Source organism: Molothrus ater, chromosome 10 (assembly GCF_012460135.2).
Source record: "Molothrus ater isolate BHLD 08-10-18 breed brown headed cowbird chromosome 10, BPBGC_Mater_1.1, whole genome shotgun sequence".
NCBI lineage: Eukaryota > Metazoa > Chordata > Aves > Passeriformes > Icteridae > Molothrus > Molothrus ater.
In genome coordinates, this window is record NC_050487.2 from 6,777,869 (window position 1) to 6,804,020 (window position 26,152).

The following is a 26,152-nucleotide window of genomic DNA, read 5'->3' on the forward strand; positions in this document are numbered from 1 at the left end:
TGTTTGCAGCCTCCTGGGGTCTGACTCCATGGCTGCAGAAATCAATGGGACTCTTGGATTTGGGGCCAGAACTGTTTGCAGTGACACTGGCCCTAGGTGATCAGAGCTGAATAGTGGCATTGGAGGAATAAAATTAGCAGAACCAGATTCCTACAAGTGCCTTGTACTCCTGTGTGTCCCACAGCAAGTCTTTTAGACTGAAATGTCAAACATGAATGTTTAATTTAGGCAATTAGTCATCCTTGGTTCAGCATCTAGAGAAATATCTTCAGTCAGGCATGCTTTTGCTTTGGAGCCACTTTCCCTAACAAAGATGGAATAAGATCCAGTCCATTCAGACTTAGGAAAGTGAGGGAAATCATTAATATCCACAGTTGACTAGACACAGTGCAAGCATCCTAGTGCTGCTCACCACCATCACCTTCCTTTTGACCTTTGCTCCCTGGCTGCTCTTGCTGGGGTAAGTCTTGTCATTATCAGCATGCAGCTTCTGTGCCAAATTCACACAGCAGAGTTTCAACAAATGAGCATCCTGTGGAATCTCATTGGGAAGTGCTGGAGGAATTTCATTGTTACCTGTAAATGATTCTGCTCAGGAGATCAAGGGCTGCCTCTTCCACTCCCTTGCTGGGCCTGGCCTCTCTTAGTCATGAGAGATTAAATATCTGTGAATTAGTTTCCTCTTCATAGGGAGTCCCCAGCACTGTCCTCAGCAGCTGCACAGGCCCTGTAAGAACCGAGCTGCTCCCACAGCGGCAGCATTCAGAGGCACCAGACTGTGCTGGGCTCTGAGGCATTTGAGTGCACTTGGATCTACGAGCTGGCATAGTTGGGTTGATGCTGCTTGTACCCCATATCTTCAGGTTTTGCCCAGACTGGGATACCTTTCTGGGGAGATTTAGGAAGTTAGAACATCCAAAGCAAAACCCAAGGAGCAGCCAGTATGGCCATGTTCCAGCTTTGCAAGGCAAAGTCATCTGTGTGACTCACGCTGCCCTCTTGACCATATCACCAAGCACTGGGATTTGCTCCCATCACGCATCCCGCAGCTCAGGGGGCACATGGTGAGGGCAGGCTCAGTGTGGGCATGTGCCCAATGTGAACGTGTGCCTGTCATCTTGTCTGTGTGGCATTGTCTGAGTGTGAACAGACCAGGGAGCCTCCACAGCCTCAGACCTGTGCTGTGTCTGTGTTCCCAGTGAGGCCTCGAGGACTCTCCCATCTCTGGAGTCCATCCAGAAGGTGTTTGAGCAGCAGCTGCATCCTGGTGCCCACCAGCGCTCCCAGGTAAGGGGGCTGGGAGGTGGGAAGAGCAGGACAGGTGTGTGGGTGGCTGTCAGTGGGGGCAGGGATGGCTCTGGTGTGCAGCCATGGCCAGTGGGGTACAACTGGGCACACGCCACTTTTATTCTCCTTAGCCTCATTCTGCTGCAGTGCAGAGGGCACACAGTGAGTTCTATCTCGTGGTGTCATTGTCCTGCTCCTGCCTGAGGACTCCTACCTCCCTATCTTCCCTCAGAATGTGGGCTGGCACTGCACACTTCTTTTTCCATAAACCTCACTCCAGGATGTTTCACTGCCACATCCTTCCTTTTCCCAAGCCCACGTAAGTCCCCATGAGTTTCCTCCCCCTGACAGAAAACCAAAAGCCCAGGATTTCTGTATGCTGAGCCCCAGGCCTGGTCATGTGAGCTTGCCCCCAGCAGCAAGCTGACTCCCATGCATGGCCAGCTGCCTCAAGCCCTGTGGAACAGGTTTGCAGATTTGTCCTTCCAGCCTCCCACACTTCTGCATGTCCCATGCTCTTGTGATGCCCGCTGTAGATCAGAGTGGCAAAGGTACAAGTGCTGCTCCTTGGTCTGTGTGAGGTGTTCCTGGGACTGCACTCCAGGCTGTGCTCTGTGGGCTTGGTAATCACCCATCTCCCTCTCTCTTTTTGTTTTGTGCTGCGGTTTCAGATGCTTGGTGAAGCGAGTCCAGTCAATATTGTATTGAAACTCAACCAGCTGATTTCTTTGCTGTCATCTATTGAAGAAAAGGTAGAATTTTCAAGCTATTTTATATCATCTTCTTGTCCTCCTTTGCCTCTGGTTCATCATCAGTGCAGTACTCTGCCACTGTAAGGTTTCTTTTTTCTCATCTCATTACTGTCAGTGTAGTGCGGAATCACCAAATGCAATAAATTACACATAATTATTTTACAGGTGAAAACACTGTTGATTGAAGGTCCTGATTCAACACACCGGCGCTCCCTTATCCCCCCTGTCACTTTTGAGGTAAATTTACTCCTTTAACAATGCTGATCATAAGGTGGAAGGACAGTAATGCAGATTTATGTCAGTATCTCAGCTCCTGGGAAGTTTTCTGTGCTGCCACAGAGATAACAGCTATTCCTGGGTGCTGTTTGGTACCATGAAAATGTCTAAGAGATGTCTGGTGAGATTGGCATAATGATATGTGTCCAGGAATCGAGGGAAGTGCTGCATTTGTAATACATGTGACTGAAGTGTAGAAGGTCCCTCATGGAAAACCTCTCTGTATTCCTCTAGGTGAAAACTGACTCCCTAGGAATTTTCTCAAAAATGCAACTCAAAGTGGATGTGGAAATGGGAAAACTGATTATCAAGAGATCTAAGGATGGTCCAGAAGACAAGTTTTATACCCACAAGAAAAGTAAGATGTCAGCTTAATGTCACAAATGCTGAACTAGGCCCTGGGAATTCTGCTAGGTCCTGGGTGATGCATGAGCACCAGTCAGCAAGACACAGATATCTCTGTACTGGGAAAACCAACTTTCACAGATTATTTTAGACCCATTCTCCAGGTCTAAATGAAGACACTGGAATCAGCACTGCAAGGGAGCAGGTTTTAGTAGAAGATTCCCCATAGAGCTGGTTAATAGAACCATTTTTGTTCTGAAAAACAATGCCACTTGAAAAAAAACTCCAACATTCTGCAGGAACATGCTGACTTCTGTGATGATTTTTGATGGTAAAAAGCCAGACATTCAGTTTCAGTAACATTTTTCAGTGACTTTCCCTTGATTTTTTTGTATGTAGATTGGTATCTCTCATCACGGGCAACACCAGTTTGGTCTGTGATTGCCTGATTCAAACAACTTCCTTTTTTTCTGTTTTCTTTCTGAACAGGCAGCTCACTGAAGTTGAGACAGAGAGAGTAGATTATACCCTTGGGCTCTTTCCTGCTAGAAAATCAACCTGTTGCTGGCAGTAATTGAAACGATAAGCTTTCATGCATGGCTTTCTCCACCTGGTGTTCATAATAATTAGCTGCTATTTTAGATGGGAGGAATCACCCTTACCACCAAATGAAGTCTTACATCCTCTTTCACAGATGGGGAAGGAACACATGTAGGCTGGCTCAGGATACAGGGGGATTGCCTGCACAAAGTTAAGGCTTTATTTCACACTGCCAGGTTGGGATGGAAAAGAGCTCCAAGCAGAAGAGTTTTGAGGGTCCTCTTCACTTGGAGTCCAAACCTGTTCCTACTGGGAACAGGATTAAGCAACCTTAAAATGCAGGTCTGCAAGGCAAACTGCACAGACAGAAAATACCATGGAAATCCCAATCCTTTGAGCAGAATTCTGTTCATTTTGGTGGGACCCTTATTTCAGTGACTGCAGCTCGTGACACCCAGCCTGTGTTCAGTCTTGCAGCTCATCAAGTCCCAGAAGGTTCCAAACAAGCTGGTTATTGTTCTGGAAACAGAAAAAGAAAAAACACAGCGGAAGGAATATATTTTTTCTGATTCCAAGGTATGTACATGGTGTTTCTTTCCTGCCAGCTTGGAGCAGGTAGCTGGGTGGGAGTGGAACATGGAGCATTCCTTGGTAGAAAGTGGAACTGTTGAAGGACAGTAGTTGCCTTTGTAAAAAATAAATTTCTCCTTTGTTCTGGAAATATCCAGAAAATGAGCAAGTGTACTATCTAAAGAGTCTTAGACATCTAAGTGCTGTCACTGAGGCAGAAGGACAGAGCAAGCAATGGGGAGAAGCAAGAAGTCAAGATGGCCACGGTAAAAAGGTTCTTATAGACAAAGAGGGAGGAAAAGGTTTTTTTTCTGACCAGTTCAGCATTTGTTAAAGTTCAGCATTCAGTGCTCAAGCTAAATGCCTAAAAAAGCTCCACAGGAAAGGCAGCCTCTTGGAAGGTTTCAGGATAGTGCAGAGCTAATCTGCCCTTCAAGTGTGCTGGGAATTTCCTGGTTCAGCAGGTATTTCAAGAGGTCATGTCAGAGGTGTTAAGTATCTCATTAATTTTCTCTGCTCTTCTCTGTCTAGAAGAGAGAAGGGTTCTGCCAGCTTTTGCAGCAGATGAAGAATAAACACTCGGAACAACCAGAGCCTGATATGATCACCATCTTCATTGGCACCTGGAATATGGGTATGGGCTCCCTTCTGCCATGGGCACTCCTTCAGACACTGCCTAAAGGTGTGCTCAGCTGGCACGATGAACTCCAGAATCTCTGTGTTGGGTTCTGAAGGATTGCTCAAGTGACAGGGAATTGTGGCTGGCACAAAGCTGGTGCAGCAGTGCACATCATTGTCCACCTTGCAGAAAGGCAGGAGCAATTGGGAGTGGGGCTGGGCCAAGCCTCATCCCCAGTGGGTACAGCTGTGAAAAGCAGGTGAAGCATTGACAGCAGTGAGCCATGGAGTGCCCAGGGGCACTGCCCAACCACCAAAGGGAGCAGAGGGCACACAGGTGCAGGGCATCAACAGGAGGGGATAAAAGGCTGGGCTAAAGAACAGGGAGGGCAGATGCTTGCAACCTTCTGAAGTGATGTAGTGTTATTCTGTAAGGGTTGAAGATTTCTGAAATTGTATGATGATACTCTGTGTATCATGGCTGTCTCAACTGCCACATATGCTGTGACCTATGCTGTGACAAAACTGCACATCAGCTGCTGTCATTTGACTAGGGCCAGTTCATGTCCAGCGCGGGAAGACAGCTGAGTGTCTGTGGTACTTAGAGAAGGGGACAAGGCGTGGTTGAGGACAGTGGAATATAGGGGTTTTTTCTCTCCCTTTTGGGACAGAAGCCTGGTTCAGCTGCTGTGAGCTGAGCTGCCTGTGTTTGACCATCCTTAAGGAGTAAGGTCAAGGCAGTGGTAGACCAGGAGGAGTACAGCTCCCTGCCTTTACTCCTGGCTAGCCTTGGCCTTGTAAAACTGATCAACAAAAGGAAGGTGGTAAAAGCAGAATCACTTCTTTCTCAGTGACTCAGGTGGGGGTAAGGTCATTGTCATCTTAGAATAGTGTGCCCTGGCTGATAAAAAGTGATATGAGATATGAAGCCCATCATTTCTGTCCCCGTGTGTTATCTTCATCCTGGTTTTGATAGGACGTGCTCTGACTTCCTTTGGTGTTTGGTGTGTTAATAAAAGGTGCAGCCCCAGCCCCAAAGAAGATCACCTCCTGGTTCCTCTCCAAGGGGCAGGGGAGGACCCGAGATGACACTGCTGACTACATCCCTCATGACATCTATGTGATTGGCACCCAGGAGGATCCCCAGGGGGAGAAGGAATGGCTGGAGACCCTAAGGCAATCTCTGCAGGAAATCACCAGTATCAGCTTCAAAGTGGTGAGTGGTTATTCCAGCTATTGCATGGAACTCAGGAAATGAGGGTGTACATGTTGTACAAATAAAAGAAATGGTAATAAGTGGGATTTTGCCTGTACCTCCTCCCTAGCTCTCCCTTTATTTTCATCGCATTTGGGTGAAGGAGAATGAACTGAATATGTCTGTGGGCTCCACAAGATGCCCCCCTGGAGTTGGCTAGATGGACCTGTTGCTATGGACAGTGACTCCCCCACCCCTGGCCAAAGCAGGGAGCCTGCCAGCCTAGGAGCAAGGGGAGATGTTGAGCACTCAAGTCAAGTGCTGGTGTTATTTTGACTTTCGAAAAGGAGGAGACTGTTAAACTTCCTGAGCCAGTTGTAGCCTAGATCTTGTCCTAGGCTACTGCCTATCCTACTTTTAAAGTAGGATGTAACAGTACAGGCAGAGTAGAAAAACATTTTCATAAGAGAAACTTGAACCTTATTAAGACCAGCTTTGGACATTCCTGGGTTTCAGTGATGTCAAGAAAGAAATCTAAGCATATCTGGAAAGCTAACTCTTACTGTGATTGGGAAACTATTTTGGGCAAGCAAGATAATCCAAAGATTAACTAGAAAAAAAAAACTAGAAAATAGCAAGGTTCCAGCATTGATTAAAATGACTGAAAACATATCCTGAGCACTAGAAGAAAATTTCTGTAGAAGTGCAATCAAAGGAGTCAGGAAGGCTGCAGCCACAGTGCAGCTTGGCAAGTATTTGCAGAAATATAACCTCTACTCTTCCCATTCCTGCAGATAGCCATCCATACCCTCTGGAACATCAGGATCGTTGTCCTGGCCAAGCCAGAGCACGAGAACCGCATCAGCCACATCTGCACAGCCAATGTGAAGACGGGCATCGCAAACACGCTGGGTGAGGCACGGGCAGGGCCTGCCCAGGCAGCTGCATCTGCTCAGCCCCCAGGGAACAGCTCTTCTGCTACAACACTCCTGGGGCAACATTTATGTGACACTCCTAAAGTTACATCCCACTAGCACTGGTAATATTTCACCCTGTAAGAGAGGAAATCTATTTGTGTGTATACTTAGCACACACACACACACACACACACATATATATATTTATATTCCCAGCAAACACTTTTGATCGGCTATTGGATTGCTCTTTCTTGGGTTTCACAAGGAAGTTGCACTTCTCTCCTTTCAACTAATTTTTTAGCACCCTTAAAATTTGCTCCCACAATCTGTGCTGTATGCACTAATTTTTTCTGTGTTAAGTGAATTTCTCTTCTCCATCCTCCACTTTACTTCACATATGCTAGGTGCTTTATTATCTTTGCTAGACTCAGCCTGGAGGTGGATTAATTTTTTGTCATTTTTGGCTTCCCTTTTGCCAGGTAATAAAGGAGCAGTGGGGGTGTCATTCATGTTTAATGGAACCTCCTTTGGGTTTGTTAACAGCCATTTGACTTCAGGAAGTGAAAAGAAACACAGGTAAGATAATCCTCCCCTCTCAAAAATGGCTGTTGAGCCAGGGTGAAATTCTCTGGGCCATGTTTGGAATGAGGGCCCACCAGGCAGCACAAACATGTTTTCCTGACCATAAAAAAATTGTTCAGTGTCTTCTGGGATGGCATTTAAACAAGGGACTTCTGCTATGTGACCATAGCACATGGGTGCAGGAGAAATGGATGGCAAAATTATTTCAGAGCCAAATGGAAAAGTCTCACACAACACTTGCATGACCTGTCATGAAAACCCACTGCATGAGGAAAACACTTCCATGATCTACAGTGTTTTAGAGAAATGTGGGAAGGCTTTTCCCATCCCAAAATAATGTGCTGAAGGGGACTGTCTTCCTTCTCAGTGTAGGTAGTGCTGTAAGCCCTAGGACACAGAAAGATCCCTCAGGAATACCAGGAGGGAGGTGTAGAGGAATATCCCCATGGTGATTAATTCTCTATACCCAGCTGTGAAATAAGGGTTTGTGGATTAGGCAGGTTCTGGTCAGCACACGACTGGAAGGCAAAGATCCTGACACCACTGGGAAATCAGTGTCCACACTGGGAGGAGCTGGAGCAGTTGGAAGGAGTGGTTTTGAAAGTGAAGAGGACTTGAAATGAAGAGTTTGGCCTTGTCATCCTTTCCTGGTCCAGGAAACAGATGGTGTGGGATTTCTGCAGAGGGTCTTTGCTACTGATGAAGTTAACTTCTATTGAAGGGTTCCTCAGGGCCTGGAAGAGCTGCCAAAATCTAGTTATGTGTTTGCTGCTGAAATCTGAAGGAAACAGTCTAGTGCTGGGTTTCTAGGACATGTAGATCAGAAAAGCACAGCCCCAGAAGACAGCAGAAGTGGCTTCAGGAGCACATTCCCTGGGCTTGTCTGCTGGGGTGGCAAGTCCTCAGTTTCTGGTCTGCTCCTCTGTAGCTCTGAGGTGGAGCAGCTCCCTCCTGGTAAAGCTGCAGCCTCTGCCATCCCAGGCATTTGGAAATTACACAGCAATTTAGGATGTCAGGCAGATGTTTTCTTGTCTTGACAGACGCAACCAGAACTACACGAACATCCTGCGCTTCCTGACCCTGGGAGATAAGAAACTGAGTCCATTTAACATCACTCATCGCTTTACTCATCTTTTCTGGCTGGGAGACCTGAACTACCGTGTGGAACAGCCCCCGACGGTGCGGGACGCTGCAGGAAGCCCTGCAGGGACAGCACACTCTGTTGCTATAGGAGTGCTCTCTTCTTCCAATCTAGGGCAACATGACAAAAAGAGGGGGAGACAGAAGGGATCCCCAGGGCGCAAGTGTGGCCCCAGTTGAAGGAGAGTAAGGAAATCCCCTTTCCCCTCTCTAAGGATTAATGGACCCAGGAATGGCATCTGGCACACTTTGCTGCTTCAGGCAGCCTTGGTTCCCCAAACCTCCCGACTTTCATTCCTACTGTGAACAAGCATCTGTCCCTGAATAGCTCAATCCAGAGATTGCCTTTCTGCTCTGGTTGGAGAGCTTGGAATAGCTGAAAGAGGCCTTCAGGCAAGCCCTCATAAATACTGGATAGGTTTCAGTATGTGGGAGAAAACACCAAGCTCAGTGTCAATGTGCATGTGGTTGTGAGTGTGTGTGTTCTTGTGTAGGGGATGTGTGGGCATTTCAATACCTGTTTTGATAGACAAATGTTCAGCCACACAAAAAAGGCTGGGGCTTTTCAGTAACGGGAAGGACAGGGAAGTGGCAGGGGCTTACAGCTCTGTCAAACAGTTCAGGAGCACTCACCAGTTAACCTGTGAAGGGAGTATTTATAAAAGGTTTTGCATCATCTGCAGCTCTGCTGTTTCCCTGTTGGCAGGAAGCAGAGAATATTATCCAGAAGATCAGGCAGCAGCAGTATCCGGAGCTGCTGGCTTTCGACCAGCTTCTCCTCGAGAGAAGAGACCAAAAGGTGTTCCTGCAGTTCGGTGAGATCCTGTACTGGCTGGCAGGTTCCTCTGCTACATCCACCAGCTTTCTCTGCCAGCCTCAGCAGGGGCAGGGTGTACAGGGCAGTGGCTCTCTTGCCCAGTTGAGGGTTCCCAATGGCCAAGCTGTAACCAAGTTCTTTCCCTGTTTTAGAGGAAGAGGAGATTACTTTTGCTCCAACCTACCGCTTTGAGAGAGGCACCCGGGAGAAGTATGTTTACACCAAGCAAAAAGCTACAGGGGTAGGTTAAAACTGATTTCCCTTCAGAGGTATGTGGCACAGCTGTGACAGCAACTCCTGCAGAAGAAAGGGACCTAAACAAATCTCTGTGTTTTCTGCCCTTATGTTTTGAAAGGAGTCAATATAAACAAAAAGACTTGACACATATATATGGTGCTTGGGTGAATGAATTTCCTGTTCTTTTGTAAACTGGCCCTTTCCCATTCCTTTCCTTCTTGACATTACTTCTGCTTTGGTTTGCAGATGAAGTACAACTTGCCATCCTGGTGTGATCGAGTGCTCTGGAAATCCTACCCCATGGTGCACGTTGTGTGTCAGTCCTATGGTGGGTGGAGAACAGATTGTCGATAGCAAGGCAACCAGTCTGAAACGGAAATGATTCAGAACAGAGTCTGTAGGATCTCCCTGCACTGCCAGGCACTCAGCATAGAGGGACCTGATGTTAAATGAGGCAGAGGGGATCCAAAATCTCTGCCTGTAACCTTACAGGCTGGGAATTCATTCTGTTATTCTTTTATATGCAGAACACCACCTGGACAGTTGCAGCTGTCCAACTTTAGACCATGCTGTAGGATCATTTTACATCAGTTATTTCTTGGCAGCAACCACCACTTTTCCTGTGCAGTTGCTACCAGGAACTCCTGACAGTGAGTGCCAGCAGGACAGACCCTGTGTGCACAGTCCAGTCTGCAGAGACTGGAGCTGCAAACACATCTCTTGTATCAAATCGTATTCCAGAAGAACTGTGTGGTACCAAGAGCCTGTTCCCTTTCCTGCTGAGAAGCATCACTGAAGTGCAGTTCAGGGAAGAGAAAAAGCCCACAAAACCTGTTTAATAAAAGACTCAAATACCAGTTCCTGAAACGTCATTAACTATACATAGGACTGAGCATCTGAGTATGCTGTTCATGGTTTCCTATGTGTAGATTGGGAGCAGGGCTGTGAAAATCTCTCAGGGATGAAGCAGGCTGATCTGATCACAAAGCCCATGATGCTGAGGTGTGGGGTTGAATTGGCCTCTCTGGAATGACTGGGTTTGCTGGGACTCTGTGTGTGTTTAGATCCAATCAGGCCTTGGTCACCCACTGTTAACTTTGGGCCAGAAGTTGCTTTGTAACATTGAAGCAGGATCAGTCTACTCTTGTGTGATTTCCTGCCATATTAGAGCTATACTTAGCTGTGCATGTTGCAGAGATAACCAGGAAGCCTGTAAGGGCTTTTTGTACTGGAGGAATCTAACACTGACAGTCAAGTACAGTAAAATGGTGTCCCTTAACCAAATCTTTCTCTATCCTGACAGAAAAGTTACATTCATATGTACTGACAGGAGTTTATGTAGAGAAACACTTTTAACTAGAGACAGTTACCAGAGAGACTGTTACATTTTCTGGAAAATTACTGAAAATATTTCTTTGGCAGTGATCTCCCTGGAGCAGGGCAGTAACCATCCTCCCTTTCTCTTGGCAGGCTGCACCACTGACATCATGACAAGTGACCACAGTCCTGTGTTTGCCACCTTTGAAGTGGGAGTCACCTCACAGTTTGTTTCCAAGAACGGTCAGTCAGGTTGGGTGCATGTGTGCCATCTTCACCTTGGATACAGAATGCATTGCTTTGTATATGCTGAGAGAAAAAGCCGATTCTTTAAGAGTCCACTCAAAAATGCCCTCTCTTTATCTCCTACAGAAAGTGACATTATTTTCTCTTCCTCTTTCCTAGACTCCAAATACACAGATTCTCAAGGGGAGATAGAGTTCCTGCACTGCTATGCTACTCTGAAGACCAAGTCCCAGACCAAGTTCTACATTGAGTTTCATTCTAGCTGCTTAGAAAGTATGGGTTTGCCCATCTTTATTGTTTCTGTCAAAGTTTTCTGCATGTTTGGATTAGTTCTCCTTCTTCTTTCTTTGATCTGAAAAAATAGCTCTGTGGATCATTAGTTACAATGCATAAAAAAGGATGTCCTAAAGATTTGGTGTAGTTTGCAAGACATTCTATCCTATCAGCAATGCAGTCCAAACCCCACAGCCAAGGTAGCTGTAATTCATGCTCAGACATGTAGCCTTCCAACAGTTTTTCCACCTTGTTTGTCAGTCTGATAATTCCTTTCTTGATGGGAAACATCTATATCTTGCTTATCACACGGAAAATGCTTACATAGTAAAGACATGATTGATTAAATTTCTAATTGTGCCTGCTACAAATGATCAGGTAATTTCAAAATGAAGCATCTGCATTATCCTAGCAAAAAATAATTTTAAATAATTGAATTAACCTGGTTTAACAAAAAATAAGTCAGAGGATCAACTGAAAGGGAAATGAATGCTAGTGATGTGACTTTTAAGTGGGACTGTGTACCCTGCAGCACCACAGATTTCACTGCCTGTGCCCATGCTGTGGGGCTGAGTCTCAGCTGTTTATGTAACACAAGCCTACATGCCCTTGCTGTGGGTTTTTTAAAGCAATCTCCCATCACAGAACTGCTCTTGTAAGTGGGACAGCAAGCCTTCGGTGGATGCTTCATCACATTATCGCATGTCAGAGCGCTGTGTCAAAGACAGTTCCATAAAAGATTATTTTTTGGCTGTAGCAAAATTTGCATAAATTTCTATGGAAACAGTGTATTACAAATCTTAAATTAGAATTTCAAAAGTATGCTATCTTGAGTGGCGTAGGAAGAGCTGTCATGTTCTTATCCTCCGGTCCATGTATGCACTGATCTCCTCAGTGCCAAGTTTAACTGCAAAATGAAACCATTTAACAATGCTCTTGCAAAACCATTTGCAAATTTACGGTGTAAAAATTCATCCAAAGCTCAGACTTTAGGCTTCTTAATACTTTTAAAATTTGCATCCAAGTAGGAAAATACTTGTAGGCTTTTTAAGAGACATAGTGAAGAGGATTTGTAGCCCAGTTCTTGCTCTCTCTCTCCTGGTAAACTCCTTTCTTGTCCTTTTGCAGGCTTTGTAAAGAGCCAGGAAGGAGAAAATGAGGATGGAAATGAAGGGGAGCTTGTGGTAAAGTTCGTCGAGGCACTTCCAAAGGTAAACTGGGACAATACCTCCATATTTGTATGGAGGAGAAGCTTCCACTTTGATCCCATAAGCAACCTTAGGTCTTTTACTTCCATAAATACTACTTTCAGGAACATTGTTGTGGTCTTGTTTACACTTAAATGGACCAGTAAGAATGCAGGATGAGCTTAGGCTAAACAGAGTATGTTGTAAGCAGGAAAGGACTTTCATGTCAGTGTACTTACATGTCTATGAAGAATTTTGCTGATGTGATTATGCCATTCAGGACCATGACTTTTTTATCATCTTTTTAGAGAACATTTTGCTGGTTTGAGCAGGACCATTTTTCTTAGTTTTAAATGGAAAATAAAACATCTTAAAGAGTAACCCTGCCCTGGAGTTTCTTTGCCTGGTCAGATAAAACTTGGTATATTTTAGAAAAGTTGATGAAGTATTTTTTTTGCCTGTGTTAAAACGAACATCAGTGTCCAGAAGTTGTATTCTGAGTGTCAGTGTCAGACACAAGTCCTGTCCTTGAGATCAGAGCTGTTCTTCATTTCTTGGTATGGTGGGAGTTGAAAGAACTACAGGAGCTCCTGGATTTGGAGCAAATATCCATGTCAATACCCTTCTAAATAGCCCAGAAGTGCTGACTTGGAAAGAGTGCCTTACATTGAGAAGCTGGGGAAAGGCTCTACAATAAGTGATTGCAACAACAGCCAGGCAGATTTTTCGGGAGCAGACTGTAATCACAGTCCAGATGCCTTCCTTCTCAGGCAGTTTTCAGTCCTGGACTACAGGAGAAAACTGCAGCTCATCCCATGAGTGTCAGAATTGCAGCATTCCATTTGCTATGTTGGGACTCAAATAGTGCAGCCTTCTACCACAGATATCCAGATATTATCAGAGGCTGATCCTGGAGGTGACACGATACCCTCGTGGGTTTATCCAGCAGGATTTTCCTCATTTGGGACTGAGTCCCAGGGAGAAGTGTGCTCCTGTCAACCATATGTTGTATTGACCCACCTTAACTTGTCTTTGCAGCTGACTCCAATTATTTCAGACCCGGAATACCTACTGGATCAACATATCCTGATCAGCATTAAGTCGTCAGACAGTGATGAATCTTATGGTAAGTGCTTAGCTCTAAAGTTCTGGATGAGTCAAAATCTACTTAGATTCTTCCAAACTACTGAAAGAGTGGGAGAGACTAGAAGTAACTCCTATAGACTGAACATCTCTGATTTAGACCTCAACATACACAGAAATATACATTCACTGTGGGCAATATTTTGTGAAGTAATTATGACTAAAGGAATATGAACTCAAAGCAACAACCTGTGTGAGCTTTACCAGCTCTGAAAGAGCTGTGGTTTAAAAAGAAAGTCCTTTACAGGAACTAAATCAGGAGTCAGCATGTTTAAATGCATTTAATCAGAACATAGAAATCCTATTTCACTTGCACTTACTTGAGGCATTTCTCCTGGCTACAGAAATTTGGCTGTGCTTGTGACTCCCAGATTGTCACCAGCCAGAGAATGAAATCCTGTCCACAAAATGCTCTTTGCCTAAATCCTATTAACATCAATAGCAGCCATAGGCTCATGTTTTCCTTACCAGGAGTGGAAGCTCAGAACCCTGAAGTTAACACAGGTAACTTTGATTACCTGTGCCCAAATCCTTCACACACACATGAAGTGAAGTAAATGTCCCTAATTTCTCAGGTGGTATGCTCCTTACTGTGATCCAAAGCAGTAATTACATACCAGTCAGTGCATTGGTAGTAGATGGCACAAAACATTTCAGTGCTTCGTTTCTCAGCCCCAGCCTCATTGTCTCCCTGTTGGCTTTTAGGGGAAGGCTGCATTGCCTTGCGAATAGAAGCAACAGAATCCTTAGCCCCTATCCATACTGTGCTCACACACCATGGAGAGAAAACGGGGATCTTCCAAGGTGAAATCAAGTTACAAACATCACAAGGAAAACAGAGAGAGAAACTGTATGGTAAGGAACATCATATCTCTGCAATGCTCACCTCAAAAGATTTCTGATAACTGTCAAGGAATTGAAAATTATCTCTGCAGTGCCTGTAGTCACAGAGAATGCTTTCGATGCTGAGTGCAAGGAGGTGTGAGTATGGTTAGCTCTCAGGAGCATACCTGTACTCTTCCAGGAAGATAGAACAATTGGATTCCATGGGGTTTTTCATCATTCAAGTAAATTGAGCAGGCTGAGAGAGCCCCCTGTCTGTCACCCACACTGGTTTTATTGAATGGGGATCCCTTACTTCCACTTGTGATACAGCACACTCCATTCCAAGCTCTCCTTGGTCCAGTCATCCTGGGGAGCAAAGAGTATGTCAGGCTCTCAATGAGCAGTTTCTTAGATAGAAGATCACAAACTTTGCTTTTTTCACCTTGCTATCTGTTGTTCTCGTTCAGAGTACAGAAGCAGCCGTTTACAATTATTCATGATATTTACAATTATCCTCCATAGTAAAATGACTGTATGTGGCTGTTTGGTGAATCATGACTTTTGTATTTCAAGACACATTTCTTCCTCTGTCAACAAGACATGACATGTATTAGTGAGTAGTTGAAAACATAACAGCAACAACAGTTTAAAACTGTCCATCACTCTGATGGACAGTTTTACACTGGACAAAAAGAGATGCCTTAATGGACAAAAAGTGATGCCTTAATGAACACAGGAACACAGAAAACTTGAGCAGACAGACACTGAAGATATGTGTGCCCCTTCCTTCCTTCCTTCAGATTTTGTCAAGATTGAACGTGATGAAATCACTGGTCAGAAACCAAAGAACATCAGCAATTTAGAGCCTAACAAAGACTGGGATCCAGCTAACAGGTAAAGGGCAAGTGGGTAAGTGAGTTCCAGGAAAATGGCTGGCACCATATATGCAAATTTGGGTTTGCTGTGAGAGCCACATCAACAGGTGTGCTGAGCACTGGGAAGCTGCTTTGTGGCTCTCTGGTTAGCATTGGTCAATGCTCCTGTGCCCAAAGCTTCAAAAGCTGAGAATGCATTCAAAAGCCAGAGAGGATCCCTAAACCTTTTTATTTCCAACAGAAAGTCAAAATCTACTCATCTGATGGCCAGAGAGGCAGCAGCCATTGCTCGCTACTGGGGGAGTGCTGTCACTTCTCCAGACAGCCTGGGAAAGGAGGATATTTTACGGTAACCTTGTCACCTTACCTCTGACAGCTTGGGGTGGGAAGCTATGCTCAAACTGCCTGGCTTTTCCTTTCCAAGAGTCATATCATGAGTCTGAGTAAGGCTGTCCTTTCACCTTCTTTCACTGGGGCTTTTCCTTGCAGGCAGCCTCTGGCTGGGCCCTGAAACCCATGACAGCCCCTATATGTGGCTGCAGAAGCTGAGTGCTCTCTGCAGCCTGGAAAGGGAAGCATCTGCTACAGCCACAGGAACTATTTTGGGGGGTGGGGGAGGTTGTCTTGACCCAGCTGCTTCCTCTCCAGTGACCAAGGGGAGTGAGGCACTAACAGGACTCCCACTTTTCCCCTGATTCTGAAGCTACAGTGACCAAAAAAAAAAAAAAGGGTAAAAAAAAAAAGGCAGGTAGTATTGAATCTAAGCAGTCAGTGGGTACTAACTCCTTTGTAGCTGGCAAGGAGACAAAAAACCCCAAACATATTTGTGCATGTGCCTCCCTAACAATATTTCTTCTCTTGAGCAGGTCCACCCCCACAGACATCAGCAACCCCAACTACCTGGGCATGGCTTCCTTCTCTCAGCAGCCCTCTGCAACCTGTCAGCTTAAGCAGACACCTTCATCAGAGCAGGCACCTTCCCTCTGGAACTATGAGCAGCAGTCCAAAGAGAACACCTCCCTAATGGGGCAAAGTCACTCATCCTCCACATCACCCTCCTTGTCACCTCTATCTCCAAAACCATCCCTCCAGCCTACAGCAAGCAGAAGCATTTGTAATTGGAGTCAAGAGTACCAGTGAGTGTTTGAGTTTTGCTCTGAGGCTGGGCTCCTCTCTCCTGTCATTCTGCACAGTCACTGTTTCATTATCTGTTTAGAGAGTTCAAGGTGCAGCATATTCTTTACATATTTTATCTCTAGAATGAGAAAGATAAGTGAAGGTCACAAGTACAGACATTGCATACTCAAAGAAAACTAGTGTAGCAGTTCCTCAGACTTTTGTGAAAGGAAAGCCAAAGATAATGAGTTAAACTTACAATTAAATAATGGAATCTTAGAATCATAGAATGGTTTAGACTGGAATGGACCTTAAAGCTTATCTCATTCCACCCCCTGTCATGGGTAGGGACATCTTTCACTATCCCAGGGTGCTTCAAGCCCCATGCAACCTGCCTTGGACACTTCCAGGGATGGGGCAGCCACAGCTTCCCTGTGCCAGGGCCTCAGAACCCTTCTTTCTAACATCTAACCTAAATCTCTCCTCTTCAATTTTAAAACTTCCCCCTTGTATTGTCACTGTCTGCATTCTCCCTCCTTTGTGTCAGTCCCCTTTAGGCACTGGAAGGCTGCAGTGAAGACTCCTTGGAGTCTTCTCCAAGACTCCTGAACCTGTTGTCTCAACCTGATATATAGGTTTAATTCTCTACCAAAAGAAGAGAAGGAGAAGTTTACAAAGTTGACTGTAATAACAAAGAAGAAAAGGGGGGAATGTGGCACAGACCCTTCCCCTGGATAGGAAGGAGAGGTCCTTTGTGTGTTATACGTGAAGTACTTTCACTGAATTTCTACTGGCATGATACAAGTGTCCAGCTGCTGCAGAAGCTAGACTCCATGTGCTGCCTCTATCACAAGCCTTGATGCAGAATTTCTGTCTGGCAACTGAAAATATCCCATCCCTTCCCAGCTTAGTGAGGTGACGAGGCTACTTCACCCTAGTGCATGTGTGCAATCTGTGTCCTTGTTACAGACCTCTTCACATTCAAGAGGCAGCTGCTCTCTGAGCTGGGCTGAAGCCTCCTGGTAAATGGGTGTGGCACTCTGGAAGTCCAAATTCACAGTAGTCAGAGCTGCCAGCACTGCTGGGGTCTGTTCTGTACCTGGCAGTGCTCCATCATGGCTGAGCTCTCTGCTCCGGCATGCGCTGACTGCCAGAGAAGAGCTTGAGACATGGAACACAACTAATTTGAAGACACCCAAAGAACATGTGCCACTCACCTCCATTCCACTCTGCTCAGTGATATTGTGGCTGATTTTTAAGTACTTGGCAGATGAAAACCTGGCCAAATCAGGTCGAGTGACCCAAACCCATAGGACTTGCTGTGTCTCATTGCACGGCTGTGCTGTCTTTCCAGGCTGAGCTGCAGCTCAAAGGGCACTGCTGGGAATGCACATGGATTGCCTCACCCTGCAGACCTATTACTCTTACACTGTGCATTTGGGTGTATTAAGGAAATTTATCCCTTCCTTAGGAATACCATGCTGCAAGAAGAGATTGACCTAGTTGTAAAATGCCACAGTAAATGTGAGCTCTTATTTTAAGCCTCTAGACTACCATTTCCATCCTCTCTGTGAGATCTGAAGATTAATAGATTAATATTCAAATTCAGATTTGTGTGTGTTGCAGAGTCATCAAAGGACCTGGCACAGTTTGGCTCGGTAGTTTATCTGTGTTTAAAAAGAAGCCAAACATCACTTTGACAGGACTGCAACCTAGCAAGGAGTTTACACAATGTTATGCATATCTGCTTTCTGCTATCATGTTACTAATGATTAAACAAAATAAAACTCACTTCTGTTCTCTCTGTTAAACACAGTTTTGTTCTCTCTCCCCATGATTAATTGTTTTCCTGCTGCCCCTTCAGGCAGTCAGTTTAATTTGCTCATACTCAATCACTATTCATGTCCTCTCTAAATCAGTCAGTGACTCTCTTGCCTGCTCTTCACAAGTTTCCTTTTCACCCTATTTCCATGACTGTAGGCCGTCTGACCTGGGGAAATCCACAGCAGAGCCTGTGCTGCAGGAGGAGGGGCAGCAAAGGCCAGAGATGTTTGAGAACCCACTGTATGGCTCCATGGGCTCCAAGGGCAAGGTGGCCCCCAAGAAAGAGCAGGAATATCCCAAAGCCTTGCGCAAAGAGCAGCCACCACTGCCTGAGCAGAGCTGTCATCTCACAAAGCCACAGGAGCCTGAGTGCAGCAAGGCCTCTGGCAAACAGCCATCACCACCTTTCCTGGTGCCCACACAGCGATTCCGGTCCTACACTTCATCCTGCCAGTTGGAAGAAAAGAATACAGGGGAAAAGAGTCAAGGCAAACCAAAGACGACAACACCACTGGAAAACTCGGCACCACTCAAAAAACTCGTGAAGCCATCAAGGCCTGAAGTCAGCCTGAGCATCCAGGGACAGCAGAACAAGCCACCCCTTCCCTCCAAGAGCCGGGCAGTGCTGGACATGCAGAACTCCAAGGGCCGCGATTATCGGGACAGTTCAGAGCTGCCACACTCCGGGAAGCACCGGCTGGAGGAGGGCCCGGTCAGCAGGACAACTACACCGGTGTGTTACTCGGGGAATGAACGGGGTGGGAGATGGCACTGCCACTGGAGTACTAGTGCTCAGTCACTGAGTCCTCACTCCTATCCAAGCTCAGTGCTGTCCCACAAACCTACAGGGCTTGCAGAGCAAGGGGTGCCAGGGAATATCCTAAAGCAGTATTGCTGCAGAGGATGGCATGTTAAGAAACTATGGCCTTGGACTGTTTAAGCCTGGTGGTCCAGAAGAGGAATGCAAATAGTCAGTATGTTGCTATGTCTTGTTTTGGGCATACTGTGCTGTTCCTGAAAGTGGTTGATCCTGGCCAGACAGCACAAATCTGTAGTATTGGGCAATGGGCTTTGCTGTAAGTAATAAACAGATGATTAAAAGTAGTTAGTAGTTAGTGGTAAACACTTAGCAACTTAGAACAGTGTGTCCAAAACCATTACTGAACCCTCTACAGAAATAATCAGACATATACTTTCCTGGGCTGGTGGGTTTATTTGTTGTAGTTTGTTTAGTTCTGTGTTGTTTTTTGGATTTTTTTCAACAGAACACAAGAGCTGTATGAGGAGTAGGGGAGGCCTTAGCAAGTGCATTTGGAAGAAAAAGCCCACTTGAACAGGCTGTAGGGTTTTTTCTTTTCCATCTCCATCACAACTTGTAGAATGGACAATATACAAGCTGATGTCTTCTCTTGTCTCTACAGTGAACATGACACAGCAGCTGGTGGTACTCTAGGAGGAATCCTGATGGGAAGAACGCTGGAGACTACTGCTTTGTTCACACTGATGTCCTCTAGTCTGGTTCTAAAAAAGACTGAGGAATTTTATTTTTGAGGGTGCAGCCCTCCCTGTGATTATGAAAATGTTCTAGCTGAGAAGCTTATCCTATGTTGCTCAGACCAAGAGGGGCCAGGACCACAATACCAAATGCAAGTTATTCTTTTGAGTGTCACTTTGGTACTTCCATGTAAAGGTGGGTGGCCAAGTACATGCATTAGTAAATGTTTTGGAAAAGAGGATAGTACGGTACAAGGACTAGGAGATGGAAAGGGTGCATTGAAAAAAAAATCCTTCCTACAAAAGCAAGGTTTCTATTTTGTGTTACAGGATTCCTATTAAAGAGTGTAAAAGAAAGCATCTTAAAAGCGGTACAGCTCCAAAAGCATGTCCTATCCATGGAGCAAGGAGGTCAGGGAGGGTGGGGAAAGAGTCTGAATAGCAGATACTGATGCAGGTCACACACCCTCAGTGGAGCCAGCCTTGCCTGGAGCTCAGGGCTGCATCCCTGCACCACCCAGGGGACACAGCAAATGAGGGCCAGCCCATGGCACTGCAGCTCCTTTTCCTTCAAGCAGGCCCTGCTTTGATAGCCCAGCAAACAGAGGGAAACCAGACCACAGGCAGAAACAGGGGAAGAGGAAGGGCCCATGGGAGCCCAGGAGTAAAACTGCCTGCAGGGGCAGATAGCAGCACCCCAGCCTGCCTGGCAGCAAGCACTCTGCTTTGGAGGACACTGGCCAGCTGGTTTTGGAGCATTCTTAATAGACTAATGCTGACCTTACTGTACACTTCTGTTCACTGAGAATGAATAATGTTAACATACTCGTAATTTCTGTTATATTCGTGTTAAGTATTAATGCTGTGGTTACTATTAGACTAAGCCTATTGTGACTTAATCACTGTTATTGTTTCCATGTTGGTTACTTAGAAATAATAAAATAGTCATCTTTCTGGTCATTCTTTATTGAAAATTCAGAGCTGCCTGTCACGTGATTTAGCTTTAGATGAGTGTTACACCAGCTTGCTCAGTGAGAGTAGTCCCTGCCCAGAGAAAAACACCAAAGGCACCAAGGAGAGCAGGGAAGGCACGATACAGACAACTGAGAATGCATCTGTCTGTCTGCACAGACCTTCTGTGGATATAGCTGCTTTGAAAACTACAGAACCTGTGAGCAGGTACAGTTACTAATTGTGTGAATGTAGAAAAGGTACAGTAATTTTACTGGAGGAGAATGGGTCAAGCACAGGCTTGTGAGAATGGGTGGAAGAGGACAACCTGTAGGTAGAAACCTTTCAAGAAAAGATGATTTTTTGCTATGCAGGTTGGAGTTTCAAGGCATCAGTACTGAAGCACCTGGCTCTACAACATACAAATCAGCAAAGAGATCATGAGCTTACACTCCTCTTGCTTTATTCAGCAGAACTCTCTCTGTGTAATCACCGTAATTCAGTAGTTGTGGTATTTTGCTGGCCCTGAGGAGCAGTTCACCTTTCCAGGTGGCAGAAGAACTTGTGTGGCCACCGAGTAAAACCTCCCTGGAGCAGGTGAGCTTTCTGTCCAATACAGAGAGTTAGATCAGCTCTCAGTAATTCTGGGCTGTGTTTTTCTATGTGTGGAGATGGAAATGGGATGAGCTTTCTATAAAAAAAAAAATATCTTCTCAACAATGAGATAAGCTCAGATTTTTCTGTTTTATCCTTAACTCCCTAAACTGTAAAAAAAAAAAAAAAATCCCCGAAGTCTAGAAACTAAAAGCTGGATATAAAACAAATATAGCTTCCTGTGTAAACATTCTCCTGATTGAGAATGCCACTTAAATTGTGCACAGATTTGCAGATGAACAGATTTTGAGAACACTGGACTTGCTAAGGCATAAAAATCTATCCAGGTACTTAATTTGGTCTGTCCTTTAGAAAGGCATGTTGCTGGGGAAGAAAAGCAGCTCTCTTCCAAGTTTCCAGCAGAAAAAAAAATACATTCCTATTCCTATGCTAAAAATGGATTGCCTACTCACTTGGGGTTCCAAAGACTGTCTGATGGAATGGTGGCAAATGCCACCAGGCTTTGTGCAAGTGGACAGTGTTCAAAAGAAGGCTCTGTAAAGAGCTTTCTGAAGCCTCTCTGGATGAGAGTCTTCTCAGGTGAGCGGCTTAGACACGGAGTGGAGAAGTGGGACAAGTGGTGAGACACTACACAGTGCTTGTCTCTGTGTCCAGACTGGCTGTGCCTTGGGATGGTAGAAGTGGTAACAACAGCTGTGGGAGCTTGGCAGATGTGAATATCAGAAAATTGAATTGAACAAATAAGTCTGGTGCTTCTGTTTGTTATATTTAATTTTTAATTTCTGTCACAAAGCCTCTAAAATGATCTCTATTGGTTTTACTGCCCATGTCTTGAACCACATGAAAGCAGAACTGAACACAAGCTGCTACTTTTTCTGACATCCCTGAGTCTGACTCCCTCTTGCCCAACTAGGCACATTTCTCTACCCTCTCTGCTGTTGTCCAGTTAAGTTGGTACAGGCAGTATGAGCAAAAGACATAAACTGAAGGATATGAATTGTCCAAAAATGTACTGATTTCCCCCAGATGTATTATCTATCCATAACCTTCCGGCATCCTTTATTTTAAGTTCTTAAAATAGCTGGAGGCTTTTTGTACTTATTTCCATGGAAACCCAGCTGTCAAAAATGCTTGGAAGTTCCCAGCTACAGGATATTCTGTTGCAGAACACAGCAAGTTTTAAACCCCCCATTTCCTGCCTGCACCTGTTGCACCTAACACCACTTTCCTTGTCCTCTCAGTGTACAACCACCACAGGGCACCTTTGAGCCTTTTCCTGAGATGTTGTGGGCGACACATTTTCTTCCTGATAAAGGTATGGTCTTAGAGAAAATGGCTCAAGGAAGAGGAAAAAGAGAAGGAAAAACAAATTAAGGTGAGTTACTCACTCCAAAATAGCAAGGGGATAATTTTGATGTTAGAAATTATGTTGCTTAAGCCTGTAATCTACTGGGACCAAGCACCTTTTTTCTGTACAGCTTAAAACGAACCATTTAGTCAGTATCCTCCCACTTGTTTTTAAAATGAAAGGCTTGCTAAAATTTTACTACATTTTTCCATTGTCCTTGTGATAATACAATAATAGTCCATGTGATTGAAGGGATGCATTGTCCAGAAATTAACTGATTCACCCCCAGACCAAGCTCCTCATTTTTATAACATTGTGGAGACTCAGATATTTATGTGTGAATAAACTGTGGGTGTCAGGACTAACTGACCAAGGTGACACAGGACAGTTCCCAGAGACCTCCTCGCCGGTATCGGCAGATGGATTGGAAATAGACAATAGCCAGATATTTCGCTTTTATTCCTGTAATCTCTTCCAGAGAGAAACTGACACTTTCCTCTGTGGGACATCTGCCAACAAGACTCTGTCCCTGCTGTCATTTGTGATGTTTCTTGCTGATAACACAGATCAAAGGTGCAGCCAGAGGGCTGGGCTTGGGGGAAGTGACAGGTGCTTCAAAGCCTCTCCATCATCAGCTACATCCACTGCATCTGTGTGGTGCTCGTGTGGTTGAGGCTGAAGTAATTACTGACAGGGTCAATGGCTTTGCCTGTTCTCTGTGCCCAGCTGGCACTGTCTCACATGCTGGTCACACCTGCCACCAAAAGGCTGCTGCAGTCCCCAGTGCATTCCTGCAAGGCCTATGGAAGGATTCAATATGCAAGTGCTACAGAATAAGCCAAATACTCCTTTCAATGTGCAGGAAAGGTGTTAGCTGCAGAGGTACGAGATGTTCTTTCTAAATATATATGTAAGCAAACATCAAGTTATTACTCACATGAATATGAAAAAGATCCTCCTAACTCTACAGTGTGTGCATGGTGTTGTTTCAAATGAGGATTCTAATAAGAAGTATTTTAAGATTGCATTTGTGTTAAACTACTAAAGTTTCTCAGAAATTCTTTCACAGTTGAATCCCTGGTTGACAGAAGAGTGAAATTTCTTTTTGCCTATTGTAATTTGCTATATTTTTTCTGAATTATCTTATTATGCATCATCACAAAGCATTATCTCATTACACATCACCAATTTTCCCTGAACTTCTGTTCTCAGTTCATTACCATTATTCAGTTTCATTAATTTTATTTGCAGATAATCTTAGTTCTAGCTCCCAAATCAGCTAAACTAAAGGATACTTCAGCATACCCTTTTAGATAAAAACTGACATTCTCCTGTAGCTCTCAGAAAACTGTGATCAGAACTGTTTTACAAACCCCAGTATTGCAGAAGCTATCACAAAAAACAAGGCATGGGTCTGCTGAATGTGGTGCTTGGACTGGAGAATTTCCAGAGGCCCATCCAGACTGAGCTATTCCATACTTGTGTGGTTCTATTTAACTGAGACTATTCTGTGCCAGGGATGGTAATCTGCTACACATTACAGTTATTATTAACACTTTACTGCATTTTTTCCCAAGGTCTGGTCTAGATTACATAGAAAACAAATTAGTCTCTCTTATCATGAAGTATTAGATTATATCATAACTAATAAAGATGGCACAGAACAGGGTAGTAAATGTTGGGCTGGAGAGAGAATGCATGGATGGAAAGGGATGAAGGTGTCCAGCAACACGCAGAAAGGTTACAGAAAAGCAGCTAACAAAGACTTTGTGGAAGGAGAGGGAAGGGAGGTGGGTAAAAGCTCTCTCTCATAGAAACAGGTCAGACAAGGGAAGAAAGTAAATGTAGCAAAGAGACTGGAAAATAAAAAGAGACCTTTGCAACAGAAAGGATGGAGAGTTAGCACAGAATTTATGTCTACTCCATACTTCACAGTAATTTGCATCTTGACATTATGACTTGAAGTATAAAGAAAATGACCACGTGTGGGACATGTTCCCTCTTTTCAAAAGTAAACTGAAGGTCCAAAACAAAGCTGAATTCGAAAATTGAGCATAACTTTGGGAAGAACACTATCCAGTATCTTCCTGGAAAATTAGCATTTCTGGTTCCCAGTCAGGAAGCAGTGAAGGAAGTAAGTGAATATGAGCACCAAGCTTCAGGGAAACATCCCATGAGAACCTGCTCCACTCACCTCAGATCAGCAGGGATCTGTTCTGTCACCTGAGTGTCATTTACAACACAGCCAGCTCAGAATCAGAACTGGGTAGGAGGGGACCCTGATGGGACCCTACAATCCATTCAGCACACCAGCAAAGAGTAAAATACAAAGATCAGACTCACTACAAAACCCTTCACCATGTTTTCAAGTGGCCTTATAATCCTCCAGCAGCAGAGATTCTCATCTGCCTCAAGCAGCCCGTTTCGAGCTTCCCCAGCTTTTACCAGCCCTTCCTCATCTCTCTCTAGTGGCCATTTTTTGGGTTAACTTTAGGCCCTTTCAGTGTCATCCTGTCCCATATAAACAAGCAGATCAGGGCATTGTGTCAATTTTCTGACATACATATTTGCATAGTGCTGTCATGTTTCCCATATGTCTTATCCTTGTTAGGGTAAACAATTCCAACTGTCCAAGTCTTTCTTCTGGATCAAATCTCCTATATACATTTGTCATTCCTGCTGGGCTACTTTGGTATTCTCAATTCTTCCTGAAATGTGCTGGCTAAAGCTGGACACATGTCCAACAGAAGTCCTGCTTTTCCCTCTATGGATGTGGAGTGCCAAATTCCTTGGAGGCACAGTTTTTGTTTTTTCACTGCAGAAGGAGCTTTCTGACAAGCAGGCTAATTTGGTTGTCTGAAATTTTTACATCTGAATTAAAGTGTTGAACAAATTGCCAGATTTTGGTGCTGCTGGTAGAAAGGTGCTTCAAGTGAAAAAGCCACTTTCAGCCAGAACAAGCTGTTTCGTCACACGTTCTTACAGTTCTTGGGGATATAAGAGAAGAGAAGGATGACAGATGATGACATGGAGCAGGGATATGCTATTGGAAAGACGTCCAGAAACCTCAGATATATTTAAGAATATTGTATTGGAGTGGGAAAAGCATTGTTAGCAGGTACTGTAAAGAAAATCAGAATATCCTGCCCACTACAGAAATCACAGATTACAGAAAGGTAATGTAGTGTGATTTTTATAAATTCAAATATATACAGATGACAATTTAGGTGCTTCCCTTGGAACATTCTAGCAGCTGCTGTAAACAGTAAAACGTGCAATGTTTGATATAATTCATTTATCTAATGCTTGAGGCCACACTTTTTTTTCCCCCATGTCTTTTCTACTCCCACTGATTCTTTTTCCTGCCCTGCTGAAAGAAATAGGGGACAGTTATTTTCCCTTCCAGTTTTAGTGAGAAAAGCCTCAAAAAATGAGCTGAAGGATTTCTTTTGGAGTGGCTAAAAAAAAGCAGGGGGTTGGCAGTTCAAACTCAGTGAGGAATTTTGGGGCTGATTATATAAAGCCAAGGTAGAAGCCTCAAGAGAGGAGTTGAGTCTGATCTTTGTAATTTTGTATCTTTGCCTTTCCTTTTTCCTCATGCTTCAGTTGCTTTCCTCTTTCTCTGCCAAGGATAAAGACATAGAGAAGATGATTTGACAGGA

General features: G+C 44.6%; 1 protein-coding gene across 2 annotated transcripts in view; it reads left to right on the plus strand.

Annotated features, from left to right (window-relative positions):
• INPP5D (inositol polyphosphate-5-phosphatase D) overlaps nt 1-20,554 on the plus strand; it is a 56,429-nt gene extending 35,875 nt beyond the window's left edge. For both annotated transcript variants that reach the window (XM_036389032.1, XM_036389033.2), the window contains 23 exons: nt 1,200-1,287; nt 1,959-2,039; nt 2,205-2,276; nt 2,550-2,673; nt 3,670-3,776; nt 4,302-4,404; nt 5,408-5,604; nt 6,378-6,495; nt 6,980-7,076; nt 8,123-8,261; nt 8,929-9,037; nt 9,192-9,280; nt 9,523-9,604; nt 10,747-10,836; nt 10,999-11,112; nt 12,241-12,323; nt 13,338-13,425; nt 14,148-14,297; nt 15,068-15,161; nt 15,384-15,491; nt 16,009-16,278; nt 18,239-18,815; nt 19,504-20,554. In XM_036389032.1, the coding sequence (XP_036244925.1) occupies nt 1,200-1,287; nt 1,959-2,039; nt 2,205-2,276; nt 2,550-2,673; nt 3,670-3,776; nt 4,302-4,404; nt 5,408-5,604; nt 6,378-6,495; nt 6,980-7,076; nt 8,123-8,261; nt 8,929-9,037; nt 9,192-9,280; nt 9,523-9,604; nt 10,747-10,836; nt 10,999-11,112; nt 12,241-12,323; nt 13,338-13,425; nt 14,148-14,297; nt 15,068-15,161; nt 15,384-15,491; nt 16,009-16,278; nt 18,239-18,815; nt 19,504-19,506 (2,983 nt within the window). In that variant the 3' untranslated portion in view covers nt 19,507-20,554. The remainder of the gene's footprint in view (nt 1-1,199; nt 1,288-1,958; nt 2,040-2,204; nt 2,277-2,549; nt 2,674-3,669; nt 3,777-4,301; nt 4,405-5,407; nt 5,605-6,377; nt 6,496-6,979; nt 7,077-8,122; nt 8,262-8,928; nt 9,038-9,191; nt 9,281-9,522; nt 9,605-10,746; nt 10,837-10,998; nt 11,113-12,240; nt 12,324-13,337; nt 13,426-14,147; nt 14,298-15,067; nt 15,162-15,383; nt 15,492-16,008; nt 16,279-18,238; nt 18,816-19,503) is intronic.
• Nucleotides 20,555-26,152: the final 5,598 nt, after the last annotated feature.